Genomic DNA, 26013 nt, shown 5'->3' with positions numbered 1-26013 from the left:
CCGATCAGAATTTGACATATTTAGTGGTTCTCTGGTCTCAATTAGAAATAAATTAATTAATGTTAGCAAATAGTTAAATTATAAGTAGTTATCAGAGTTATTGTTACATAAGTAAGGTAACCAAATTATAATTGTAAATTTGCATGTTGTGTCTAGATCCTGTATCCAGATGGTTGCGAATCAACTAGAAGTTAGCATAATTAGTAAAATACATGAAAAGCATATGTGACCTGTTTTGTAGACCAATAAAAAAATAGCTATAAGATTATATTTGGTGATTTTTAGCAAAATATAGGACAGTCACAATGCTCTTTTAAAATATAGAGAGCTACATGAATGATTTTTCATTTTAAATTGTAAATACCGTTACATACTAGTCTATAGGACAACATGTATTCCTGCAGTTTTATTATAGTAAGGGCCTATTTTTCAATCCTTGGTAGTTTAATACGTTATTCGATGAATAAGTTTCAACCAAGGATTGAAAAATCAGCCCTAAACAAATCACGTCAAGCATAAAACAAACAACTTTAAAAATAAAATCATTTATTATCCTACAAATAAGAGTTATAAACATAAGTCTCGGGCATATCCGATGTTGTTTTATTAGTAACTAGCAATGCCCTGCGGTTTCACCCGCATAGATAGCGATATCGTTACAGTGAAAAGTCTACTATAGGTCGGACTATAGGTTTAATTTTTAATCACATGAAAATCACCTTTACCCCGTCCCGCACTACGGCCTTTTTTTTTTGTTTTAGTGGGGAAATCTTTCATAGATACCCATGGCCTCCGGGGGAAGGGCCGTGGGTTATGTCGGATTCCTACCGACCAAAACCCAACTGTGTTCCGTCAAGACGCATATTGGTAGAATTCCTCCGCGTCCGTGACCCCCGCACTACGGCCTGCTCGAACAGTATACCTACTATTTTCTGTAGATTGACACTTTTAAAAATTCGTTATATCTTTTGAATGGAATATCCAATTCTTTTCATTTAAAAAGTATTTTGCTGGTATTGAAACAGTCTATAATAAAACATCATTTAATGGGATAAGGATTAATATATGTGTATGGATAACATGGTTTGATTACTGTCGGCACTTCTATTTACTTTGAAAACGTAAAAAAGTTGTTGTAGTAACATAACTACTGAAGATGGACATATGGTATCGCGGACTTTCTTGTAGATATTGATCCATTCTATAATACCCTAGAACATTTTTTTGTTCTATCTTCAATAGATTCCGCAGCGCACGCGATGACAGAAGTTTTATTGAGGATTTTTTTACACCTTGGCTTACATTATTGCATTTTTGGTAAGGATGTCTAATTTTTTTGAAAATGCAATATAGCCTATGTTGCTCAGTAAAGATGCAGCTTTCTAATGGTGAAAGAATTTTTGAAATCGGTCCAGTAGTTTTTGCGTGAAAACCATACATACATACATACATACATACATACTTACAAACTTTTCCTCTTTATAATATTAGTATAGATGATCGTAGCTTGACAAGAATCTGTGGTCCTTTGAGCCAGCATCACATAGTTAGTTTCAGTAATAAGTTTAAGTCGCTTCGGTTCTGACATAGGGCCGATTTCGTCTCCTCTATACGCCATAACTCGCACCTCATATAGTTGGTATGGCTTTACAGATTGTATCTTAGCATAGTTGAAGAAGCCTCCCTTCACTGTAATATCACTAATGTTTTGGTGTGATAAGTGATCAGGCGTGAATGGCTGAAAACAGAGTTTAAAGTTTTATGTGCTACGGATATTTTATTATGTTCAATGTTACAAATAATAATAAGAACATACCTCTGCAGCAAAATTATTTTTTTCTAAACCAGGATATTGTTCGCCATTAATCAATTTGTAATTTCTTGTAGTTTCTTCTTTAATTTCCCATAATTTGACCTGTTAAAAGATCATTATTTGATTAACATACAACAAAAAAAGTGTGTGCGTGTAACCTTTACGCGCGATTGAAGTAAAACGCACATGTCAATATAACCTTGTTATTGAATATTATAAAATGTCGCAATTGTCAGAAAATTTATTTTTAATTTACTTATTTTAAAAGTAATAAAAAAACAAGTATATTTAGAGATTTTCAAAAAATTTTGCAATTTAAAATAATGTTTTTAAAACTGTTGAATTTTTCATTCACTTTGCTATTCACAATTGATCCGTTTGAAAATTTGAAAATAAATAATCCTAATTGATTATGATATTTGCCACTAGCTGGCGTATAAGTCAAGAAGCGTGTAGTATATGACATATACTTACAACCAATCAGAATTATTATTTTTAAATGGCGGAAACTACACAGCGTTACTTCCGTCAGAAAAAAAATCTGAGTTACTCCCTAGTCGCGCCTAAAGAAGTTTTACTTCAAAAATATTTATGGATAAATCCAAACGTTTACGTAAATATTTATTTTAATATGTTAACCTAGTGCTGTTTCAAAATCAATAACTAATGCACTTATTTAGAAATTTTTTAAATTCTAGGTAAGTATATAAATGCTTTAAATTATAAATTATGGTTTTAGGCTATGCTATAAAAATTAAAATAAGTAAGAACATTAAAATAAGGAAACTAACATTATAAAAAAGAAGAAAAATCTGTTAGATGTTTACAGCACTACAACTGTACAACATGACCTCTTTAATTGTTATTCAACCTGCTAAGCTCAGGTAGGTAGTTGTATATTACTAGCGGTCCGCCCCGGCTTCGCCCGTGGTATATATTTCGCAATAAAAGGTAGCCTATGTTCTTTCTCAGGGTCTAAAGATTGTCTGTGCCAAATTTCATCAAAATCGGTCCAGTAGTTTATGCGTGAAAACCATACATACATACATACATAATTACAAACCTTTCCTCTTTATAATATTAGTATAGATAAGAATATATCGACAGTTTAATTCTGCATTCTATCATACATAACCTAGAATTGATTATGAACCAACAATCATACCTCTATTAGAATCGTAAAATCTCATCCTAAAAAAACATAACAAACGAAATACTGATCCCAGAATTCGACATACCAAAACTTTTATTTACATCCATAAAAAGGTTTATATTATCGATAGTTTACTTACAATAAATCCTATGTTTGGTTCATGGATAGTATGACGTACTTCGTCCCACTCCACATAAAGTCCAGAAGGTTCTAAAAATGTAACTTTTACACCCGTAGGCGCTTTTAGCGGATCAGCATAAATCAAACAGATTAAAAATATGCAAAGAAAACTCAATCCTGTCTGAATGCTCGCCATGTTTAAGTGAATATAATATTATCTTGAAACTGTATGATAACCCGTAAGTATAGTTATTGGTATTGAGATAATTTAGTTGTGTTTTTAATGTCGATTTGATAAAATTTTATTTACGTTTAATAAATTTTTAAAAATAAGACATTTTAGAATTTTGGTACTTTAGAAAAAGAAAGGGGTTGTAAGGGAGAAATCTATATTTATATTTTGCCGAATGGCCGGCACGCCATAGCAAACGTTAATTTAATTTCCGCACAAATGAAGAAGCGGACCATACGCGTTAGAATATATTATGTATATATTCTATGCTATAACTCTATATCCTGTATTTTTATACGAAATGATCCCATCATCATATTTTGCATTACGCCTGCAAATTTATAAAGTTATATTATACAACTTTGCATGGGTACCTAATTACTAATTATCATCAGTCGACCCACCAGACCCTTTGGCGAATAAATTAACCTACCGATTTAGAGTTTCCGGAATGAACAAATTTATTAAAAAAATACGCTACAAATTGAGTCTCTTTTTTTAAAAGTCGGTTAAAATACTACGTGTTATTTAATATATTATCAACAGGTTTTTATTTATGTAACTTTTACAGCGAAAGGTCATTGTCTCTAGGTTTGCGGGTTCTTCCCCTTTACTTTACTATCAGTTACTCGAGCAGTTCTTAAGAAAAATGACTAATGGGGAGAACCCTTTTTAGTGGATTTGTAAAATTTATTATTTTTATTATATTAAACATTTTTCTTAAAAATACTAAATTTTGTCAATTGACATTATAGAATTGGAATCCGTATATGTGCGAAAGTTTATAAGGATGGATGGATGTTTGTTAGGTACTCTTTCACGCAAATACTACTGAACCGATTACAATGAAATTTGGTATGTAGCTAGATGAAGACCCAGAATAAGACATAGGCTACTTTTTATCCCGGAAATCCCACCGCAGGAATAGGAACTATGCGAGTTTTTCTTTGAAAACGCGATCGAAGCCGCGGGTTTAAATTTAGTAAAATGTAAATGTAATAGAACAAAAAAAAATCCTTTTAGAGCCCACCATTGGATTTACCTACATCTAAGTAAGATACCGATGGAAACAAATAGTAAAATTTTATAAATTGGTGATTTTAATATCAACAATTGCATACACAAATATAATCTTTGCTTACTCATCTTTGACCTCAGTGGGAAAATGGCGCTTAAGCTGTTCGGTCGCGTCTTAATTCTATTTTTAGTGTCAGCTGGTGCATCCGGTCAGTTCAACATACCTGATGTGACCATACAGGCCTTAAAACCCAAGGGCATACGGGTGTCAATACCAGGTTAGTTATCTATAACTCAAACATTTATTTATTAAGGACTTCTTCCAGGTGTCAATACCGGGTCAATAATTTTAAATATTTATTAAATCAATTAGACTTCCTCAATTAAATATAATATTTGCCAAAAATACCTATTAATATATAAACATATAAATATATATAAAATATTAATGCACCTTTTTGCTCTATTTTTGTTAATATACATACGTATAATCTGAATCTCGCAAACGGGTTCAACGATTTTCATGAAATGCAGGTTTCGGAGGCAATAAATCGATTTAGCTAAAATTCGTTTAAAAAAAACAGCTCTATTACATTACACAGCTACAATTTGTCCGTTTGGTTGAACGTGCACGAATGTTTCGACATGATATCACAGTTTTTTTTTAATTTAGTAACATAATGAAATCTAAAAAAAGTAACTAGAAAAAATCTAGTTAATAAATAAATACTTATTTGTAAGTACAATTGACTGCAAGGTGAATCCAATTTATTTTGTATTATGTTCATATAATAATCAATAATAATAAACTATTATATAATAAACTATTTAATTATATATTATATATTATTTTAAATATATAATATTATATATATTATTTTAACTATATAATAAACTATTTAATATTATTATAATAAACTATTTGATTTCATATACTGATGGTGGCGACATTATTGTCTCATACATATTATATACAATTCTATTAGTCAAATTATATAAACCGATTAAAATATCACCTTGAAGCAGACGAGCTAATCAAATACGCATAATTAAGGATTAACCCATTAATTTTTAGACCACACAGCCTATTTCCATCTGGTATTGAGAATAAACAAAAAATTTCGTCAGATCTATCGAAATGGAATCACTTAAGAAGTACCAACTCACATTAGTGAACATAGGATTTGAAAAGTTCTTCCTTTTATCACAGCTTTTATGAAAGCGTTTAAAATACTAATAATAAAACTCTTTTTAGATGATTCCTCACTATCACTATTTGTATTCCAAGGGAATATAAATAGAGGTATAAAAAACACCGATGTTGGCCAAATATCGGGAGAAATCACAGCGCCAAAACGCGGAAAATGGGTGTTTGAAGACCTCAATATAGACCTTAAACCTAATGACGTCATCAACTATTACGTTTATGTGGTCAGCAATAGAAAGGGCTATTTTAAAGATAACCTTTCATTTACTGTTAAAGGTGAGTTTATTTTAATACTAGTAATACCTACAGCTGACGAAGAATTACACATGACGCAAAAACTAAGACATCATAAATACATTGATTTGACTGGCCGGTTGGCTTGGTTGGTAGTCGCCCTTCCTTCCAAGCCAGAGGTCGTGGCTTCGATTCGCACCTGGGGCAAATATTTGTGTGATGAACATAGATGTTTGCTCTGTGTCTGGGTGTTAATTATCTATATAAGTATTTATTTAAAATTATATATGTATGTTTATCAGCCATCTGGTTACCATAACACAAGCGAAAGCTTAGTATGGGATCAGATCGTGCCGTGTGTGAAAATTGTCCTGTAATATTTATTTATTGATTTATTATCTTTCTTTGTCCGGAAGGATAGTGAAAATAAATACAGTAAAAAAGTTCCTACAAAAACCAAGTAACTAGTCTATCGTCATTGTCTTAAACTAAAAAAGGAAAAATAAAAGACGACACTCTCCAATATGACCTTTTTAATTTACCAGCATATAGCATTCTTGTCTTTTAGAACTGGTGGACCCATCAGCTCCAGCATCATCCCCAGAATGCCGCAGTACTCTGACACAAGTGAGAGATGGCAAAGCGTGTGCCGGACAAGTTATATTTGAAGACAACTTTGATAGACTTAACGAAGATTTGTGGTACATCGAACAGTATGTGCCAGAACAACCAGTAAGTATATTTTATTCTGATTTTTGATGAGATTAAATGTTCTGATAATAATTAGGGCATTAGTGGCAAAGAAGCTCAAGCAGATTCCTGAATAATATTACGAGAAGTAGACGTAGATATTATTGATCAATAAAAATCGCCTTATTTAGTGGAGTATAGAATGTTGCAACTAAATAAAATATTTCCCTAGATAGCTTTGCTATAATTGTCCTGCAAAATTCAAGCCTGAAGTTTCAATAGTAATAAATTAAAATGAAATAAAACGATCCACGAAAAACGGTGGATAAAATTTTTGAAAATTGTGTTCTTTTTTATCTCGAAATCACAGTAGAAGACCTTACTCTGTTGTTATTTATCAGGATTATCCATTTGTATCCTACCAACGTCCACCGAAAAGTCAAACAGTATCAGTTAAGAATGGAAATTTGGAAATAGCTCCTCAACTTCTTCAAAACTTTCCGGGATTTTCGAATAATTCGATATACTCTGGTACTCTAGATTTAATAAGTGGGTGAGTTTTAGTAATATTTTTTATCCTAATTTCATGATCAAATTTCGTTGAAAGTATAAAAAAACCCCTTAAAACTAATCTTACAAAGTTTATCCATATTTTATCGTAGCCTTCAGTATCTCTATACTAATGAGTATTCTAAGTTTTTTATACACATTCAATATTCATTCTTTTACCAAAATGTACTTTTCCGTTTGCATCCCATTTCCGCGTAGAAAAAGGCGTCACTATTAATTCTATGATAATTTCATTATCATTTCTTCCGCATTAAAATCTTCAATTATTATTTGTATGACAAGTTCCCTTGACTGTTATTAATCCTTTATTATTTATTCAAGCTGCACAACTAGATCAACATATTCATCGAAATGTAGTACCAGTGCCTGGGGAGCAAATATACTGCCTCCAGTTGTCAGTGGAAGATTGACTTCAAAGCTGTCCTTTAAATACGGTCTCGTGGAAGTCCGGGCGAAATTACCTCGAGGCGATTGGATCTTTCCAGGTGACCTTTACATTAATATTAAGTATGTATTATGGAGATTATTTGAAAAAATTATACTTAGTAAAAGTAATAGAGTTTAATGAAAAAAGTGTCTTTCTGTTGTCGGTATAGACCGAAAGATGAGATACAATGTTGAAATATAATATGCCCATATATTTACCCATACGGACAAGGGACTTGACTTACTGATATTATACCTATGTATTATACATTACATAGGTACACTTCTTTATTTCTTGGTTTTATACAGTATAAGTAGTTCTACGAAATATGAAACGCGAGTAGGGCCATACTTTCATAATAATTCCTAAAACGTCGTTTCAAAACTTAACAGTTTTTATGTATGTTTTTATTGCACGCCTCATAAGCGAAGCGTTGAGGTGGGTACTACTGTCACTTCGCGCAAAACATCTGAATTTTCAAACTTAAAATGTCTTTATGTATCATACATTGCACTTGTAAGCTATTACATACACACACATATTAGGAAAAAACACTATTTTTAACATTCATGATATTTTTGATGTCATTTTTGTTATTTAAACTAGTTAAAAAACAGTTTAAAAAAGTTCTGTCTTGGACGTCCGTGTGTCTGTATGTGCGGAGGATTTTCTTGTTAACACGATAGCGACCGAAATACTTTACTAATCGAGTCTTTTTTTTTCTCTTACGCTTGAGTATGCTCAGGAATAGAACCCTTTCATTTTTCAGGGTCTGATTCGATGTGGTTTAATTGTTATTAAATAAACAAAAATAATAATTAATAAATAATTATTAAAAAAAATTATGAGGCGTGCACTTTTGGATTTTCCAAATTATTTTATATATTGAAACTTTCAGATATCCTGTTAGAGCCTTTATTGAACAAATACGGGTTCATGAACTATGCATCGGGAATAATAAGGATCGCTGGTGCTCGGGGGAACAGTGAATTGATGTTTGGCAATGATAATATTGGAAATCAGGTATTATATGCTATTAAATAGAAATAATTATTATTGTGACAATGTACTAAGATAATGCAAGTTGTGTGGCTAGTTTAATAGGCCCGCTATCACACCACGCAACTAGAGGCGGCTCGCCCTAAGGAGCGCTGGTGCAGTGAACTCCCATAAATAATTATAATAAAATCATACTCCTTAATTTAATTATTAAGATTAATTATTACTATTTAAAATCAATCGTAATCTTTAAAACTACTGTTAATACCAATGAATATATATCCATCATTCCATCATCCCATACACCTGTATAATACCTACTGTATTATGTAACGCACGAAGCGGAGCGCTCACGATTGCGCTCCAATGAAAAAAGATTTAGTACATTTCCTAATACGAAATCCAATAGGAGTGAAAGAGAGGGTTTTGCCAGAGCCCTGCGCGTGAAACAAAAGATTTTCTATGGAAAAGTAGCAAAACTCGGAGCGCCGCACCCGCAAACGTTGCCGGTTCGTTTTTACCGCCCGGCAGGACAGCGATTGCGCGCGCGGCGCGACGTTGCCAGTTACCACTTCTATAATATAAACAAACACTCATGGGCGTAGCTAGCCATGGGCACAGGGTGGGGCAAAAAAAAACCGGCCAAGTGCGAGTCGGAGTCGCACACCGAGGGCTCCGAACAAACCTACTTTTTATTAAGTTTTAACTCTAAAATGTATGTTTTAGCAATTTTTCCTTTGCAGAAACAGCAGCCAGATCCAGGTGGAGCTTTGCTCGCAATCTTATAGTTTTTGACCGATATCTCGAAAACTATCCACTTTAGGGCAAAAGTTGCTTGGACTTTTTTGTAGAAAGTAAAATTTCGCATATTATATACCATGTAATATTTTTTGTAAAACTTACTATTTACGGTTTATGGCCTATTTGATGAACCGGTTGATCGTTAAAATATTGGATTAATGAAAAAAATGCATGTATGTACATAGTTTTTAGGTCACTTTATTGTCTACAAGTTTTGTTTGAAATTTTTTTTTCTAGTGCCCATATTTTTTGAGTTGTTCCACGTATAATGTAGAGATGCCGCCGCTCGGCGGGTAACGTGACAGGCCAAAAGTTTTTTACGGATGTAATAAAAACGAAGAAGAAATTTCCAATGCAAGTGTATTTTCACCGTTTCCGAAACGGCAAATTTTTTATTTTTTTTTACTTCTAGAAAAATTTTAATAGATTTTTTTAAATATTTTCCCTAATTTTATTCTTGCATCCGAATATAAAATAACTACTCAATATTATTTAGTTATACGAAACATACATAGGTAGGTACCTTGTACTATTTATCGCCAAACGTTAAATAACTCAAAAAGCATTAGAAAAAAAAGTTTCAAATAAAGTAATCTTAATAAATGGATAATGCATATGTATAATATATTGATGCCTATGCATTTCATTGCCCGCCCGCATTTCAATGACCGCCTCCTTGGTACAGTGGTTGACGCGTGAGCGTAGAACCGAGGGGTCCTGGGTTCGATTCCCGGTGGAGACGAAGAAAAAAAAAATGTCTCGGTTTGGCAGGACACAGAAGGCTGATCACCTGCTTGTCCCTAAAGAAAATCGATCAGTGAAACAGATGTATGAATAATGCATCTGCCCCTTACCCCACTACGGGGACACGGGACTTCACTTTATGCATTTCATTGATTAATCCAATATTTAAAGAGTTACTTGCCAAAAATGATTAACCGGCTCATTAAATAGGTCATAAATCACTCATAAATCGTAAACGGAAAGTTTTACAAAAAGTTTACAAGGTATAAAAGATGTAAAATTTTACTATCTACAAAAAATTCCTAATATTTTTTGCCTTAAAATGGATAGTTTCCGAGATATCGGCCAAAAACTTTTATGTAAGATTGCGAGCGTAGCTCCACCTGGATCTGTCAGCATTTTGTGCTTTTATGGTCAGTAACTTATCCTAAAACAAAAGTGAAATTGGATGGGAAATTTAGTGCGATTTTGGCTAAATAAAAACAGCTTTGAATGGGGTAACAGTACTACACTACTTTTTCTGGCACCAAAAGTGGTTTAAATCATGTAACATAGAAGCGCAAGCTTTTTGTTTAGATCGTATTTTTTTGTGTCGCCTGACAACTTTCGAGTGAGAATTTTTTAACGGATATTAAGTTTTGTAGTCAGTACCTAGATAATTACGTTTTTTAGATTTGGTTAGGTACCTTCCAGGTCAGAGCCAGGGTGGGGCAAGTGCCCCACCCTGCCCCACCGTGGCTACGCCCATGCAAACACTCGAGTCAACTTCAATGCACGCGCGCGATTCATGCAATTTTCTAATTAAAATTATAAAATACGTGTTGAAAAAGCCTGTAGTTATCAGTATTACTTGTGAGTGTTAAAATGAACAATAATTATAATGTGGCGTTCATTAAAAAGTGTGATAAAACGTTACAAATTCGGCTTGAATGTAAAGCTAAGGGACCGCCACGGCCTGAACTTGATCTTACGCAAAAATGTACGACAAAAACGAAAACATATACGCGTGTGTTTAAATCTGAACAATATGTGAAAACACCGTGGTTGTGTGGTTGTGATGACAGCAACAAACTATTTTGTTTTCCGTGTCTTTTATTTAAAGCGGGCGCGGCCGGCGGAGGTGAGAGTGCTTGGACTGAAACGGGCGTTGACGACTTAGCTAAAAAACATTCACAATCTCGGTACCATTTGTTGAATGAACTGCAATTGGCGTCTATCAGCTAACTATTTTTGCACACCAAAAAGAAAGACGTATCACGTCCTCGTCCATCACACGATTTCCTTTATAAGTAATTTTTTTGATAAATTGTACTGCTTTACACCATGTATTTTCAGTGTTTTATTTCAAGTGAACACCCATAAAATTTTGTCACGAGCCGCCTCTGCACGCAAGTACTTCATTCAAATCCTTTTCTGTAAATATTTCAGATTTGAATCTCTTCTTCTCTTCTCTGTAATATATATAAAATTCTCGTGTATTAACTATTATGTGTTATTCGTGTGTATGTTAGTTACCATACTCCTCCGAAACAGTTGAACCGATTCTCATGAGACTTTGTGTGTCTGTCTGAGAATCGGCCAACATCAATTTGTCAAGTTTTAAGAGAAAGGCAGAATAACGTTTGCTGGGACAGCTAGTAAACTTATATAAGTAACAACAGAAAATATGAATAACATTGTATTAAAACAGTTGTAACAATAACAGTTGTTATGTTTTCAAATCTATTATCTTGATTAGCATTCATAGCATCATCGTATTAAAAGATGATAAATTATTATTAATACTACATAATATATGGTCAATCGCCTTAGCACTTCCTGAAGTAAAATAATAATATTTTCATTGTATTATCATTTTAATGTTAAGTCCATATTTTACTGTTAATCGCGTCGTGGAAATACCGTCACGACATGAAGTAAGGCGACAAATTTGATTTATTTGAATCCTGCTAAAGAAGTTTCACTTCTGACACGTGTGCTCGGCACACACGCTCTTGTTTGTTCTTGATAACTAAAAACATGCATGACAATAATTTCAGGTTCTATATGGAGGACCGATTATGGATTTCAACTGCCGTCAATACCTCATCAGAACCAAATATTCTGGGAATCCTTGGTCTAACGACTTCCATCTTTATGCTGTACTGTGGGAACCCAGTAAGTTATGTTTTCCCTTTTTTCAGACATATTCTACACATAAAAAAATATGTACAGTAACGTTATTTACATTTATAGAAAAATTAATTTTTACTTATCACGCATAATCATAATATGATAAAGTTTGTACTTTAAACATAAGAAAGGTTTGATTAAGGGAAGACTTCGTTTATTTAAAACTAGGTTTCCGCCCTCGGCTTCGCCCGCGCAGTCAAAGAAAATCCGCATAGTTCCCGTTCCCGTGGGATTTCCGGGATTGCGTCATTTTACCGGGATAAAAAGTAGCCTATGTCCTTTCTCGGGTATCAAAATATCTCCATACCAAATTTCATGAAAATTGGTTCAGTAGTTTATGCGTGATTGAGTAACAGACAGACAGACAGAGTTACTTTCGCATTTATAATAGCTGTGTTTTACCTGAAAATAAAACACATATTAAATACTTACCTATATTTGAAGCTTACTTCATTGAGAAGGCACCTAGCTTTTTCCGCCTATTTTGCCCTCTCTTTCCGTTGTATATATGCTATCTCTCTCGCACACCTCTCCACCAGGTGGCGGGGCGCACGATAATGTGCGGGCGCTGGATGTTTTTTCATTGAGTCGAAATCCACAACAGGTGGACGTTAAGTGTAAGCTTCAAATATAGGTAAGTATTTAATATGTGTTTTATTTTCAGGTAAAACACAGCTATTAAACACTTGACCGTAATTTGAAGCTTACTTCATTGAGACCTGTTTGTTACCCACCTGGTGTACAATGTGACGCCAATGTGAATTTGAATACATAAGTAATTACTTATTTCTTTATTTGAAAGAGTAAGGTGTGCAGATAGTATACCTACTAATAAATCACACAAATTTTTATATTATATAATATATTAACTATCCCAGATGAAAAGTTAATCAAATAAGAACCAAAAAGTTAATCATAATGATTAAAAGTATTAGAACTTATGAGATTGGTTCAAGCGTACCTTAGTTAACCTTTTTGGGCTTGAAAAGTTAAAGTTACTACAATTTCCACTATCTTTAGCGTAAATCTGCGAAAGCGCCAGTAACGACTTTCAATTACGCATTTAGATGTTACTTACAAAATGAAGCAACAGCTGATCCCGACGAGGCAAAAATACCTCAAACTCAAACCTTTATTTATTCAATTAGAACTCTGCAGAAGCATCATTGAATCATCTTAACATAGAATTACCAAATGTCTCAACTCACACAGTTTTAACCCAACCTGCTACAAGCGGACAAGAAGAGACCTTGGTCCTTACTTTTGGGGTCAGAAGTAAATTTAAAAGGTCACCCCTTGAATAAGGCAATAAAATAACAAAACAGGTAAATGGTTTAAATTATAATACAGATTTTTAACATCCAACTAAACCGTGCGGTATCTTTTAATGTTTAGAGCCAACGTCGCAATCATAATCTAAACATGGCTGGTACTTTCAGTACAATGCATGAATTATTTATTTAAAACTGATAGGTCATAAACTCTGTACTGGAAACAAATATACTGAACTCAAGAGACTAAAATGATAAAGAGCTTATCTGTGTCCCAAAACTGCAATTACTACAGCTAAGTACGTTACTTTTAATCAATTCAGTTTTAAGATATAATTATGATTTACATCAGAACTTATATACCGAAAATCTCGGGACTACATAACGTGACTTATTTATAATAGTGTTTGTGCATAACACTAGGCAGTCAACAGCTATATGAACGTCAGATAGGAAAAGAGCCAAATTTATCCAGTCAGTAATAAAGGATTTTAACTATACTTATTATAATTCAACCAACTACTACTAGCTACTCCGTACGTCTTTTGGGTAGACGGAGGCAAATAGGATTTTTATTCCAACTATATCATTTGATATTTTGAAAATGTACTCCACATTTTCATACCGTCAGAGTCATTTTGCAGATTATAGTGGTGCAGCACTGAACACTGTCTATTAGGTGGCTGGTGCTGCTGACCGGGCCTTCAGTTCCGCTTTCCAGAATACCTTCACCCTTCTAGGTGCTACTACTACTGAAATAGCGGTACTCTATCGCGTCGTTCAGGTCTCTAACTGACAGGATTTCTCATATTATCGTAACAACCTCGCTCGTTCTAATGCTGGGGCCACACTAACGGGAAATGCCATTAATTAACGCGATAATGGACGTTAAATTTAGGTGTAGCCAGTATTAACAACGGCATTAACATTGCCGTTTGGCGAGGCGATAGCTTTATCGCGAGAATTAACGCAATGAAGCGGTCACACTACGTCCATCTTGCTAGAATTTTAGTAAAATTAACGCTGTTTTTATCGCCAACAATCGGCATTCACGTTGACCGTTCAAGTGTAGCCACCCACTTAACGCCTTAAAAATTATCGGAATAATTATCGCGATAAAGGGCATTAGACGTTAGACGTTAGTGTGGCCCCAGCATTACGAGAACAAATTATCGCCAAGGAATTCTGCTGCAGGATAATGGCAAGAGAGATTATAAGCTTAACTATGCATTATTATGCTCAGGAATATGATGGATTTTGAATACTATCGTCGTCTGAAAGTATCTCCTTTCGATTAACTTCATTAAGGATGCAGATCTGATCCCATCTTTGTTCCGTAGGAATGCTACGACAGTCTAAACGTTACACTGGACAAAGAAAATTGCCCTAAATATAGTCGGTTGTTCCAACATCCGTAATATGGCTAGCCTACCTTGCTAGCCCTTGATTGTAACTGCTACCAATGCAGGCATTGCTCTCGTGTTGTCCACAGTTGTGCGAGTGCAAAAATGAAGAACAGAGCTCGTGGGGAGCTATGTCCAATGAATCTGTGTTAAGATTATGACAGTATAGGACAGTTAGCTGTGGATGCGAAGACAGGACATTACTTTATTCATCCGTAAACACGCGAGGCAGCCACGGACAGCGATATAGCAAGAACTAAACTAGCAAAGTTTAGTTTGCTTACCAGACTTATATTTTAAAAGCCGTATAGTCTGTACCTACTGCATTTCATTTATTGCCCCCCCCCCCCCCCCCCCTCAAAGCAAAGAAATTAACAGTCATTTGGCAGAGCTTTCTCGTTAGGGTAGGGGTTCCAAGTAATATCTAATAATAAGAGGCTTTTGTCTGGATAGATTGACTTTCCGTTATTTATCCTCTATCCTATGTAACTCAACAGTCAGTATTCTCAGTATTCGTTGAGTACTTAAACGTTTTACGTAAATAGTTGTATATAACTATATTATACAATATAATAATCCTGGTGGGATGACAAGAAACTTGTCTAACAAACGATTATCCTAATCCCTCAGCGATTTATTGTTTGAGCCCTGAAGAAAAATCTCATGGGTGCAATAATGAGGTCAAATGGGTTGAAAAACGAGTCAAATAAATTGCCTACAAGACCGGACAACTAAAATAGGCCTATGAGAGGTCAAATATACGTAATCAATCGTTTGAAATTTGAAATTTGATTTTGAATCAATCGTCATTTGTTACATTCAATCGCTTTGCGATTAAAAAATCTCTTCCGATGTTTTTATATGAAAATTGGTCGGCTAGTGCCATTGAATGACGATACCAAACATACCGTTGACACAAGGCTTGGTGACAATCCTCGAAACCACCGCCACAAATCATCTGCGAGATGATATTTGATCCGACTCGCCTTCCTTTGTTGTGAATAGGCTTTACATTGGTAAATACGATTTGTTCAATTCCAATTTCCATAATTGGTAAACCAATGGTGGTTTCCTGATTCCTGAAGCGTAAACTTTTAGGATACGAAGTATCAATTTCATGCGCCCATTATTTGACGTCTCTAACCTTTATTGTATTTATTAGGTCATATTACTATACTGCCCACTGTGAAGAAGATTTCAAAACCTTTTTCTACCTACCTTAGAAGAGTGAAGATCCGATACGGTCATATCCAAAACTTCTTTCGTGGGTCCTCGTTGATGAAAACAAATATCTATGATCATTTTAATGATCAATCCTTTGTATATTTGCACCAATCGCCATCAAAGCCCCGCGAGGGCTGATATATATTTGCACCATGTCTCCGTGAGGTACTGTTGTAGTCAAAGCCCCGCGAGGGCTGATATATATTTGCACCATTTCTCCGTGAGGGACGGTTGTAATCAAAGCCCCGCGAGGGCTGATATATATTTGCACCATCTTTTCCGTGAGGGACGGTTGTAATCAAAGCCCCGCGAGGGCCGATATATATTTGCACCATTTCCCTGCGAGCGACAGCTGCGCGAGGGATGTTTGTAACTAGAAATAAGTAGGGCCTGCCAAAAAATGCTTAAGAGACACCCTGCGAGGGTGGATTTGACCTGGCTAACCCCTGCGAGGAGTAGTGGCCACATTTATGTATTCTGCTTCGAGCAAGAATACACCTTAGTGCTAATATAAAATTAGCAGTAAATAATCATTTAAATAATATAGCAATTAACAAGGTCCTTTAACTTATTTTCCAATGTTAGCGACAACTGTCCAGGATGAATTAATAAGAATTGATTTGACAATGGTAATTAATTATTATGTTTATATAAAAAAGAACTAACTATTTAATAAATTCATAATTCAAATCAATTCACTAAATTTTAAAATGAACTTCGATTCATATTTATTTTTGTTCATGCAATCGATGTAACATTTAGTTGCTTTATATCCGTTAACATTCCTTACGAACGCAACCATACCGTCGTAGGACGTTATATTTAATTGAACAAAATAATCTCCACTCACCCGCAATTTTTTTACTTTTTGTCAAGGTGTACAAGTTTATAATATTATTCTAAAACGTTAGAAGTGAATTATAAATCCTTTGAAATAAATGTATCTAAATCTAATTTATATTAAGGTATCTCGATAATTATTATACGATAACCCTTTCAGCACAAGTTCAGTAAACCAAAGAATTTAATTGTAAAATTTTGGTACTTACTCGTTTAAACAAAATAGTTGCATCATTTGAAACATAGGAAACGTAATTTTCAATCAAATTAGCCGTGTGTAATATGTCTATTTTCACATAAAAACGGATCAGAATAATACTCATAAAAGGACACGTATAGACTACGGATAGTTTTGAATGTGTGGTACATTCATGGTACGTATCTACTATACATGAGCGAATCCATCATTATTCAGTTGAGCGGTAACTCCCGTACGATTTATAAAATAATATCACAACATGTTCTGACATGTCGTGACTTCTTGGAGCTGACTCATCTCGTTCGATAATTTTTAGTAATAAACTATTATAGGAATTCCGAACCGTTCCTAGCGATAACGACAATGTAATAAAGTCGTAGCAATGGATTGTATGCCTGTAAAGCTTTGAGTTGGCTCATATCCATACTAAGTAGGTATTAATTGTAATTTTTCCAAGAAAAATTCACTTGTAACCTTGTAATAAAAACACATTATTAAAAATGAAATAAATAATTAAAAATATCTATATACAAGAGAGGGTATTTGATATATCTAGTAATATCAAATAATCACAAAAGTAATATTAACGATTCGAGTAAAGCCGAACGGTAACACCGTTAAAATAGCTTTACTCACAGTATTAAAAATTCAAATATTAATTAGTACATATTGCATAATGAAATATTTCAAAAGAAAAGTTACTATTTCAAGTAAAATGTAACGGTTGTATCGTTAATTTTAAATATCTTTATTCATGCTATTAAGTATTTAAGCATATTGAAAAATAAACTATTGCTGAAGGATTCATTAAAAACCTCAGCATTTTAAATAAAGTCCAACGATTATACCGTTGAGTTGACTTTAAAGATTTTTACTCATTTTTAAGTAAAATATTATTAGAATAGATTTAAAAATAACTCACTGTACCGATCCGACGGGATACACTTTTTAACACTTTTAGCACTTGCTTTAAGCAATACTTAATAGCACCAAGGTTGTAGTCTTGTAGACAACCTTCTCGCGGCGGAAGCTAGACGCCAATGAAAAAACATCCAGCGCCCGCACATTATCGTGCGCCCCGCCACCTGGTGGAGAGGTGTGCGAGAGAGATAGCATATATACAACGGAAAGAGAGGGCAAAATAGGCGGAAAAAGCTAGGTGCCTTCTCAATGAAGTAAGCTTCAAATTACGGTCAAGTGTTTAATATTAGTATGGATTATTATTTTTTGACGTGACAACGTCTTATAATTCGATAGAGCCGGATGCACGCACGAAAAAACATGACTCATGCGGCGTTACCTCGCTCTGAGGCGTTCCATGTAAGGCTTAAAGTGCAAGCGAGAGCGCGGAACGAGCGACAAAGAAGCACAATCGGACGTTGTCACGTTCTACTATCGTCAGTAAACCGACTTTACAGACAACCAATTTTTTTTTAATCTATAATTTTCATCGTTTATTAATGAGACTCGTAATCATTTGCTCTGAATTAAGTACCGACATTCCGCTTTCAGTCTCATTTTGTGTATGGTGCATTCCTCTGTAAATATTCATAGGTTATGTCCGCACAATTATTTTATTGGTTGTGTGTATGTATGGGTTAACAAACTAGCTCAGTTGCCCACCCAAGAAAATGTTTTGACCCCAAAATGATTTCAATCTAATCCATTGCAGCTCGGATAACCTTAACAGTGGATGGTATAGAATGGGCTCGTGTGGAGCCCACAACAAATGGACTGCAGGGACAGCTGCCCCGGGACTGTCCGCTACCACGCGACCTCCTCAACACTGGGACCAGCATGGCTCCGTTTGATGATTATGTAAATATCTATATATAAATATGAATCCCTATTTCCCTTGGTCATGGCGTCACGCGTGAACGGCTAGAGCGATTTCGATAATTCTTATTTTGATGTGTTTATTGTCAGGATCTTATCAAGGAAAATGTAAAGAAACTTTCCCCTAAAGATTAAAAAAAATGCAAAAACTTAACAACTAATTAGACTTCACGGGTTTGACTATTTGCATAAAGTCAGGACGTCTGTTGGTTCAGATAGTATATATTAAAGATCATATATTAAAGACTCAGAAAGATCTACCCATTACTATTATCATGAAGCCTTACGTCTCCACAAATAGATTGTGGAATAACAATTTCAGCATTCTCATATTACTTTTTCACGCTGATTTTCTATGGGGGTATGTTACCTTCCTCGATGCGAGCTGGCCCCATTTGTGCCAAATTATGTTTGACTCGTAATTTAAATAAAATAGCTTTTATAGCGTCAGCATCTTTATATTTTTTGCACATAAAAATAGTTAAAAGTAACTACATATAAATGTGATATAAATAGATCTAAACATATATCTTTATCATGCCATATCACGTACCTACAGCTCAAAGTGAGATGTTGTTGTAACAATAAAATAAGGGATATTTATCGAAATTCAACCATATCGCTATTAAAAGAGGATTTAAATTTGTTGTGTGTTTAGTATAATATTTATGAGCTATGCCTCATAAAATAAATACCCGGATATAGTACAAGGTCCTCTGGTTTCAAACTAAGCAAATTTAAGAATACACAAATATTATATTTATTTATTTAGTTTAAAGTTTTTTTTATTGTTAATACCTAAGTAATAAGCAGATAATAATATGTCTACTAAACCAGACACACATAACTAAGTCCTCATTTTTTAAATCGGTTAAAAAAATGCATCGGGGATGCTTTTACTACCTCCAACACAGGTAGGTTGACAGTCTGTTGACAGTTGCAGTGATAGTTTGTTCTCATACATTTTTAATTATTAAAAATATTTTAATTAAGTTTTGAAAGTTAAAAGTGAATAAAAGTGAACTTATATGACCTAATTGTTCAAATAAAAAGTTATCTCAGAACTGTGAGTACTCTAAGTAAACAGCTGACGAACAGCTGATCTTACGTGTCCATCCGAACAGCTGATCCTTTTAAAATAACAGTCACTTTTAATCTCTGGTGTTCTTCCTATCGTCCTAATGCTGGTGATATATATTAATTCATGAACACTGTATGTGGAGCCAAACGAAATAGAATATAATAGATAATATAAGAATTAAAATTAAACTAAGCACTGCGAAGCTTCCTTTCTCGCCATCTGTCGGATTAAGGTTGAATTATTCTTAATCAAATATCAATATCATTATGGCTAATAAATGCAATGCATGCGGCAAATTTTTTGCGTCGGCAGATGGCGCTAAATGCAATAAATGCTGCGCGCTGTATCATAAGCCATGTTGTAGCCCAGATGCCCGTTCGAATGCAAAGTGGATCTGCAAAGCGTGCAAAGCTAAAGCCAATAAAGCAGCGGAGACGGTATCTGCTCCTGAACGAGAAGCCGATGTTTTTCTGGATGTCGAGCCCCCCCAACAACAGGGGTCACCTTCTCTTGTAAGGGAAATAAAACTGCTGCGGTCGGAGCTGTCTAGCTTTAGACTTGAGATGTCTAGACTAACAACGTTGGTAGCTAGTTTCGGTACGCGTCTCGACGGTCTGGAGGAACGGGTATCGCAATTAGAAAGTAAACCGTGCTGCGAAAATCTCGAGTCTATAGAATTATTAAAAAGGCAATTAAATGAATCCCAACAGGAAAACCTACTTAACGATGTCGAGATTACTGGCGTAAGTGAAAGTAGCGGAGAGAATCTCTTACACGTTGTGATAACCTTAGCACAAAAGATAGGTTTATCTATTGAGGAGCGCGACATAGTAAACGTACGTAGACGCGGTACGCGGCGGCAAGCGGAAACCGACGGCGGAACGGCGCGCGCACGGCCCATAGTCGTACGTCTGACTCGCCGGCACCTGCGCGACGAACTGTTGCATGCGGCGCGCGTGCGCCGCGGCGCGGATACCGCTGGCACGGGAGTCGGTGGCGAGCCGCGACGATTTTATATAAACGAGCATTTAACATATTATGCAAATCGGAATCTTTTCTATATAGCACGAGAAAGACTTGGGGGTGAAAAAAATTGGCGTTTTATCTGGACGCGTGGCGGAAATATTTATGCCAGAAAAGATAGTAAATCAGAAAAAACTACTATAAAATCACAAGATGATATAGATAGGGTTTTTTGTTTATAATATTGTTTGTATTATGTAAACTCGCAGATTGTGTTAATTTTAAGTCTAGTTGTATTTTTATCAATGCTCAATTTTACCAGTCTTACTCAGCGTTTATATTATTTTACATTATATTCATTCTTTCCTCTTCTCTCAAAAAAATAATGCATTTATTTTTTATGCACATAATTAGCTATGTCTGTGTTATATTAATGGCAGTGCAATATATTGTAGGTAGATATTTCTTAGTTTTTATATTTTTAAATCTAGATGCTTACAGTTATAAAACAAATATTGTTAGTTACTCTCAATGCTATTTAAATACATTTCCTGTGTAAGTACTCAATAAATGAAATTTTATTTTATTATGTACGTTGTGTCTCGGTTGGTACTTCATACTTTATAGGAACTATTATTAATATTCTTTTCTATTGGTCACGGAACATTTATTATTATATTATCTCGTACACAATAATTATTTCATTGCATATTGTGTAAACTGTGAGGATAATAGTATAAATTTAGTTCGGTTATTTATAATATTATATAGATTATATGCACTTGCCATAAAATATATCGTTTGTGGAAATTTTATATTGCTTTTGTTAAAACTAATATATTTTAGACTTCATGACAGTGGCGGGCTTTTACACTTCTTTAAATATTTCATTGAAACTTTTTTTCGTTATTTTTTCATACATATATATACTGTATATATCTGTACAAATTACTGTGATCGTCTTTATCTATCTACCATTTATTATATTGACATATTTTATTTAGTTCATTATATTATTTTGCTTGAGAATTGTATTATATTATTAACTTAACAATGCCTATTAGAAAAAATCTTATAATTGGTTTCTTGAATGCTTGCTCACTGGGAACTGGACATGAGGAGTTATTTATTGCTATTAAGCGACACAACGTTGATGTTTTGGGGTTGAACGAGACCTGGCTAAGACAAGGAGAAGAGGGCCGTGCTCCCAGATTCCACGAGTATCGTCTAATACATACCCCACGCCCACAGCAGATACGCAGTCGCGGTGGAGGCGTTGGTTTCTACATCAGAAAAAGTCTTAATTTTAGAACTTTACAGCATCCTTGTTGGTCTGATGTGGAGCAAATGTGGGTCGCAATCAAGGTGAGGGGTAAAAGTATTGTCATTGGTACTGGATATCGCCCACCATGGTTTTCTGTCGACACCTTCTTTAACGCTCTTTACGATTCCGTAGTTAGTTTCTCATGGGCTGACCATTTAATTATTGTAGGAGACTTCAACGTAAATTATAGTGACAGTAAATCTTTAGGCTATCGGAATCTAAATGAATTTTTAGAACTCACTAAATTATCCCAATTTGTCAACGAACCAACGCACTTTACCACGCATAATGAATCATTACTTGATCTGGTGTGTGCAGATATTTCTGCAGAACAAGTCACTGTCGATCACATCAGTAACCTCAGTGACCATTCATTTATAGTATGTGAATTTAGTTTGGTCGTAGAGAAACACATACCAAAAAAGAGTATATATAGGCCTTTAAAGAATATTGACTTATCTATTTTTAAAGATATTATGACTGGGATTAACTGGGACCTTATTATAGACCAAAAAGATGTAAATAAATCTGTTTCTAACTTTAATGACTTAGTTATTTCAATTTTTGACGTGTTTGCTCCGTTTAAAACAATAAACCTAAAAAATCATAACTATCCATGGGTTACATACAATATTAAGCAGTTAATGAAACGAAGAGATGAAGCTCATTACAAGTATAAAGTTTCGAAAATTAGCTCCCACCAAGAGTATTATAAAGACTTGAAAAGGGTTGTAATTGATGCTATGGAGCGCGAAAAAACTTGTTATTTTAATACTTTCGTTAACACTAATATGAGTAATCCTAAGATCCTTTGGAAAACTATAAAAAATAATGTTACTGTAAATAATGGGAATGATGCTGCGTTACCTGATCACCTTAGAAAACCTGACGAAATTAATAGACATTTTCTCGATGTACCTGGCGACACCACTGCACCCGATTCCGCGGTGGATTTCTTTATGCAGAACAAGAAGGGAGACTTGCAATTTTCTCTGAGAACTGTCTCACAAAAAAAGGTTTTAGAACATTTCAGAAGTTTGAAATCCAACGCGGTTGGCTGCGATGGCATATCGCTAGAGATGCTGAAATTATTGTTGCCACACATCACTGATATAATGACTATGATTTTCAACGCTTCCATCACATCGAATACCTTTCCTTATCTTTGGCGTAAGGCATTAGTAACACCGCTGCCAAAAAACAATAACCCAGTACATTTCAAGGATTTACGTCCGGTTAGTATTTTGCCGTGCCTGTCCAAGGTCTTAGAGAAAATAGTCTGTGACCAGCTTAGAAAGTACTTAGAGTCCAACGATATTTTACCTAACCTTCAATCTGGGTTTAGGAAGTATAGAAGTACCACTAGTGCTTTGATTGATGTCGTCGATAACGTACTGGAGGCACAAGATAAAGGAGAAGGTACCATACTAGTCTTATTAGATTACTCACGTGCCTTTGATTCTATTAATATAAAGTTACTACTCTCAAAACTTACATATTATGGTTTTGATGCGAACACGGTTATGTGGTTTGAAAGTTACCTTACATATCGCTCACAGGTCGTTAAAATAGGTGGAGATGATGCATGTACTTCTCAGTGTGTTCGGGTTACTAGAGGCGTTCCGCAAGGCTCCATACTCGGTCCACTGCTATTCATTTTGTACACAGCGGATGTCACGAATATCATAAAACATTGTAAATATCATATATATGCTGATGACATACAATTATACATTTCTTTTAAAGTGAGTGAGATGGACGTTGCCTTGACAAAATTTCAAGAAGATCTAAGTAATATTGTTTCATGGTCAAAAACTAACTGCCTCGTTTTAAACCCAAGTAAAAGTAAATACATGATCTTAGGAACCAGGTGCCAAGTTGATGCCATCGCAAGCCAAAAACCATGTTTGTCAATAAGCGGAGAACAAATAGAAAGGGTTATGGAAGCACGCAATTTAGGTGTAATTTTTGACGAATCCTTACGTTTTCATAATCACATAATTAATATATCAAAAAATTGTTTCTATCGTCTTAAATTATTGTACAGAATAAGAAATTATCTTAATGTAAACGTTCGAAAACTTTTATGTGAATCGCTGATCCTCTCAAAATTTAATTATGCTAGCACTGTCATAGGTCCCCGGTTATTAGCATCAACTAAAAAAATAATGCAGAGGGTACAAAATGCTTGCACTCGCTTTTGTCACAATATTCCACCCCGAGCCCATGTCACCCCGTATTTGAACAGTAGTAACACTTTAAAGATGGAGTATCGACAGCAAATACAATTAGCTACTCTTTTATTTAATGTAGTTAAGTACAAAGTACCAGCCTATTTGTACAAAAAGCTGAAGTGGTTGTCGGAGTCAAACACGAGTCACTCAACACGATACAGGAATGTACTGATGGAAGTGCCCCTCCACAGAACTGCAGCATTTAGGGGTAGCTTTAAATTTAGTGCCTCTAAGTGCTGGAATGACTTGCCACCACCGATCCGCAATAGCAACAATGTATTGGGCTTCAAAAACAAACTGAAGTCCCATTTGCTCTGCTTGCAAAAAGGTTCTGAGGTCGGGGCTCCAAACACGTGACTCGGTACGGCTCTGGTGATAATTCTATTTGTTGTTTATTAATTACATATATGATGTATCGCGTATTGTATCTTCTTTTAGAATGTATTATTGTCTGTTATGTAATTCTTTATAATATATATATATATATATATATATGTTTCCTATCTACTATATTATATTCCTATATATTATATTATTGCTTTTATTTTATTAATTATTTTATATTTTTTTGTCATAATATGTACACTGCCACTGTCAGGATGTCAATGTGGTGTCCACTGAAAATCAGTGGAGAATCTAAGTGTCTTGTCCTTAGATTCTCAAACCACTGAGTGGATATTATCCATTTTGTGCCGTTGTAACTAGTTATAAGTTAATTTTATTTTATTTCTTTTTTATGTATTAATGTGCATCGGTACAAATAAATGTATTTTCTTTCTTTCTTTCTTTCTTTCTTTCAATTTTTAACGTAATCTGCGTATGAAAAACTATACGTTCCTGTGACATTAGTACACTTAATTTGTGACTCCTTGTATAGAAAAAATATAATGTACCAATTTCCATTTCAGTTCTATACAACATTAGGGGTGTCAGCTGGTGGAATATCCGAGTTCCCAGATGGCATCTACACATCAGGGTCTCGTTTGAAGCCCTGGAGGAATCGAGGTCGGAAGGCGATGCTCAACTTCTGGCAAGATATGGACGCCTGGTGGCCGACCTGGTCACAACCATTGGTCATTGACTACGTACGAATTAAAGCCCTTTAGATTTACGTTAGGATTAAGTCGAATACTTGTTGTTTATCATCTGTAAAGGATTTTTTATGAATGAAAAAACATGCAAAAAATCTTTTTTATTTTATACTAGAGGTCCGCCCCGGCTTTGCCCGTGGTACATATTTCGCAATAAAAGGTAGCCTATGTCCTTTCTCGGGTATCAAAATATCTCCATACCAAATTTCATGCAAATTGGTTCAGTAGTTTAGGCGTGATTGAGTAACAGACAGACAGACAGAGTTACTTTCGCATTTATAATATTAGTATGGATGCTTTATTATATTTTTACAAATTAATTGTTATCAATAAAACATTTTGAAAAAGATGATAAAACCTATTATTAT

At 34.6% G+C, this 26013-nt stretch overlaps 3 protein-coding genes across 3 annotated transcripts; 2 read left to right on the top strand and 1 right to left on the bottom strand.

Moving 5' to 3' along the window:
- Positions 1-1462: 1462 nt before the first annotated feature.
- On the bottom strand, positions 1463-3282 carry LOC149483807 (uncharacterized). The gene is made up of 3 exons (XM_089701906.1): positions 3106-3282; positions 1817-1915; positions 1463-1738 (listed from the first exon to the last, which is right to left on the bottom strand). The coding sequence occupies exons 1-3, from the start codon at positions 3280-3282 to the stop codon at positions 1463-1465; spliced, it is 552 nt and encodes a 183-aa protein (XP_089558032.1).
- Positions 3283-4477: 1195 nt separating this feature from the next.
- Positions 4478-25728, top strand: LOC149483805 (beta-1,3-glucan-binding protein-like). The gene is made up of 9 exons (XM_089702008.1): positions 4478-4613; positions 5591-5818; positions 6345-6508; positions 6868-7019; positions 7358-7521; positions 8362-8486; positions 12047-12164; positions 18789-18934; positions 25463-25728. The coding sequence occupies exons 1-9, from the start codon at positions 4484-4486 to the stop codon at positions 25658-25660; spliced, it is 1425 nt and encodes a 474-aa protein (XP_089558134.1). The 5' UTR covers positions 4478-4483; the 3' UTR covers positions 25661-25728.
- Positions 20037-21347, top strand: LOC149483806 (uncharacterized). Its single transcript, XM_089701975.1, has one exon. The coding sequence runs from the start codon at positions 20300-20302 to the stop codon at positions 21236-21238; it is 939 nt and encodes a 312-aa protein (XP_089558101.1). The 5' UTR covers positions 20037-20299; the 3' UTR covers positions 21239-21347.
- Positions 25729-26013: the final 285 nt, after the last annotated feature.

Source organism: Colias philodice, chromosome 12, assembly GCF_061535455.1.
Source record: "Colias philodice isolate Cphi_HAF_F1 chromosome 12, ilColPhil1 Martin Lab GWU primary, whole genome shotgun sequence".
NCBI classification, from domain to species: domain Eukaryota; kingdom Metazoa; phylum Arthropoda; class Insecta; order Lepidoptera; family Pieridae; genus Colias; species Colias philodice.
The sequence above is the reverse complement of the archived record's forward strand: the minus strand, read 5'-3'. Positions and strand labels throughout refer to the sequence as shown.

Bases quoted from the DNA above. Each gene is read 5' to 3' on its own strand.
- LOC149483807 (XM_089701906.1), bottom strand. From the start codon at position 3,282: ATGGCGAGCATTCAGACAGGATTGAGTTTTCTTTGCATATTTTTAATC. The intron at 1,916-3,105 runs GTAAGTAAACTA...ATCTTTTAACAG, and splicing joins AACCAAACATAGGATTTATT to GTCAAATTATGGGAAATTAA. The intron at 1,739-1,816 runs GTATGTTCTTAT...CTCTGTTTTCAG, and splicing joins AAAATAATTTTGCTGCAGAG to CCATTCACGCCTGATCACTT.
- LOC149483806 (XM_089701975.1), top strand. From the start codon at position 20,300: ATGGCTAATAAATGCAATGCATGCGGCAAATTTTTTGCGTCGGCAGAT.
- LOC149483805 (XM_089702008.1), top strand. From the start codon at position 4,484: ATGGCGCTTAAGCTGTTCGGTCGCGTCTTAATTCTATTTTTAGTGTCA. The intron at 5,819-6,344 runs GTGAGTTTATTT...CTTGTCTTTTAG, and splicing joins CCTTTCATTTACTGTTAAAG to AACTGGTGGACCCATCAGCT. The intron at 8,487-12,046 runs GTATTATATGCT...CAATAATTTCAG, and splicing joins ATGATAATATTGGAAATCAG to GTTCTATATGGAGGACCGAT.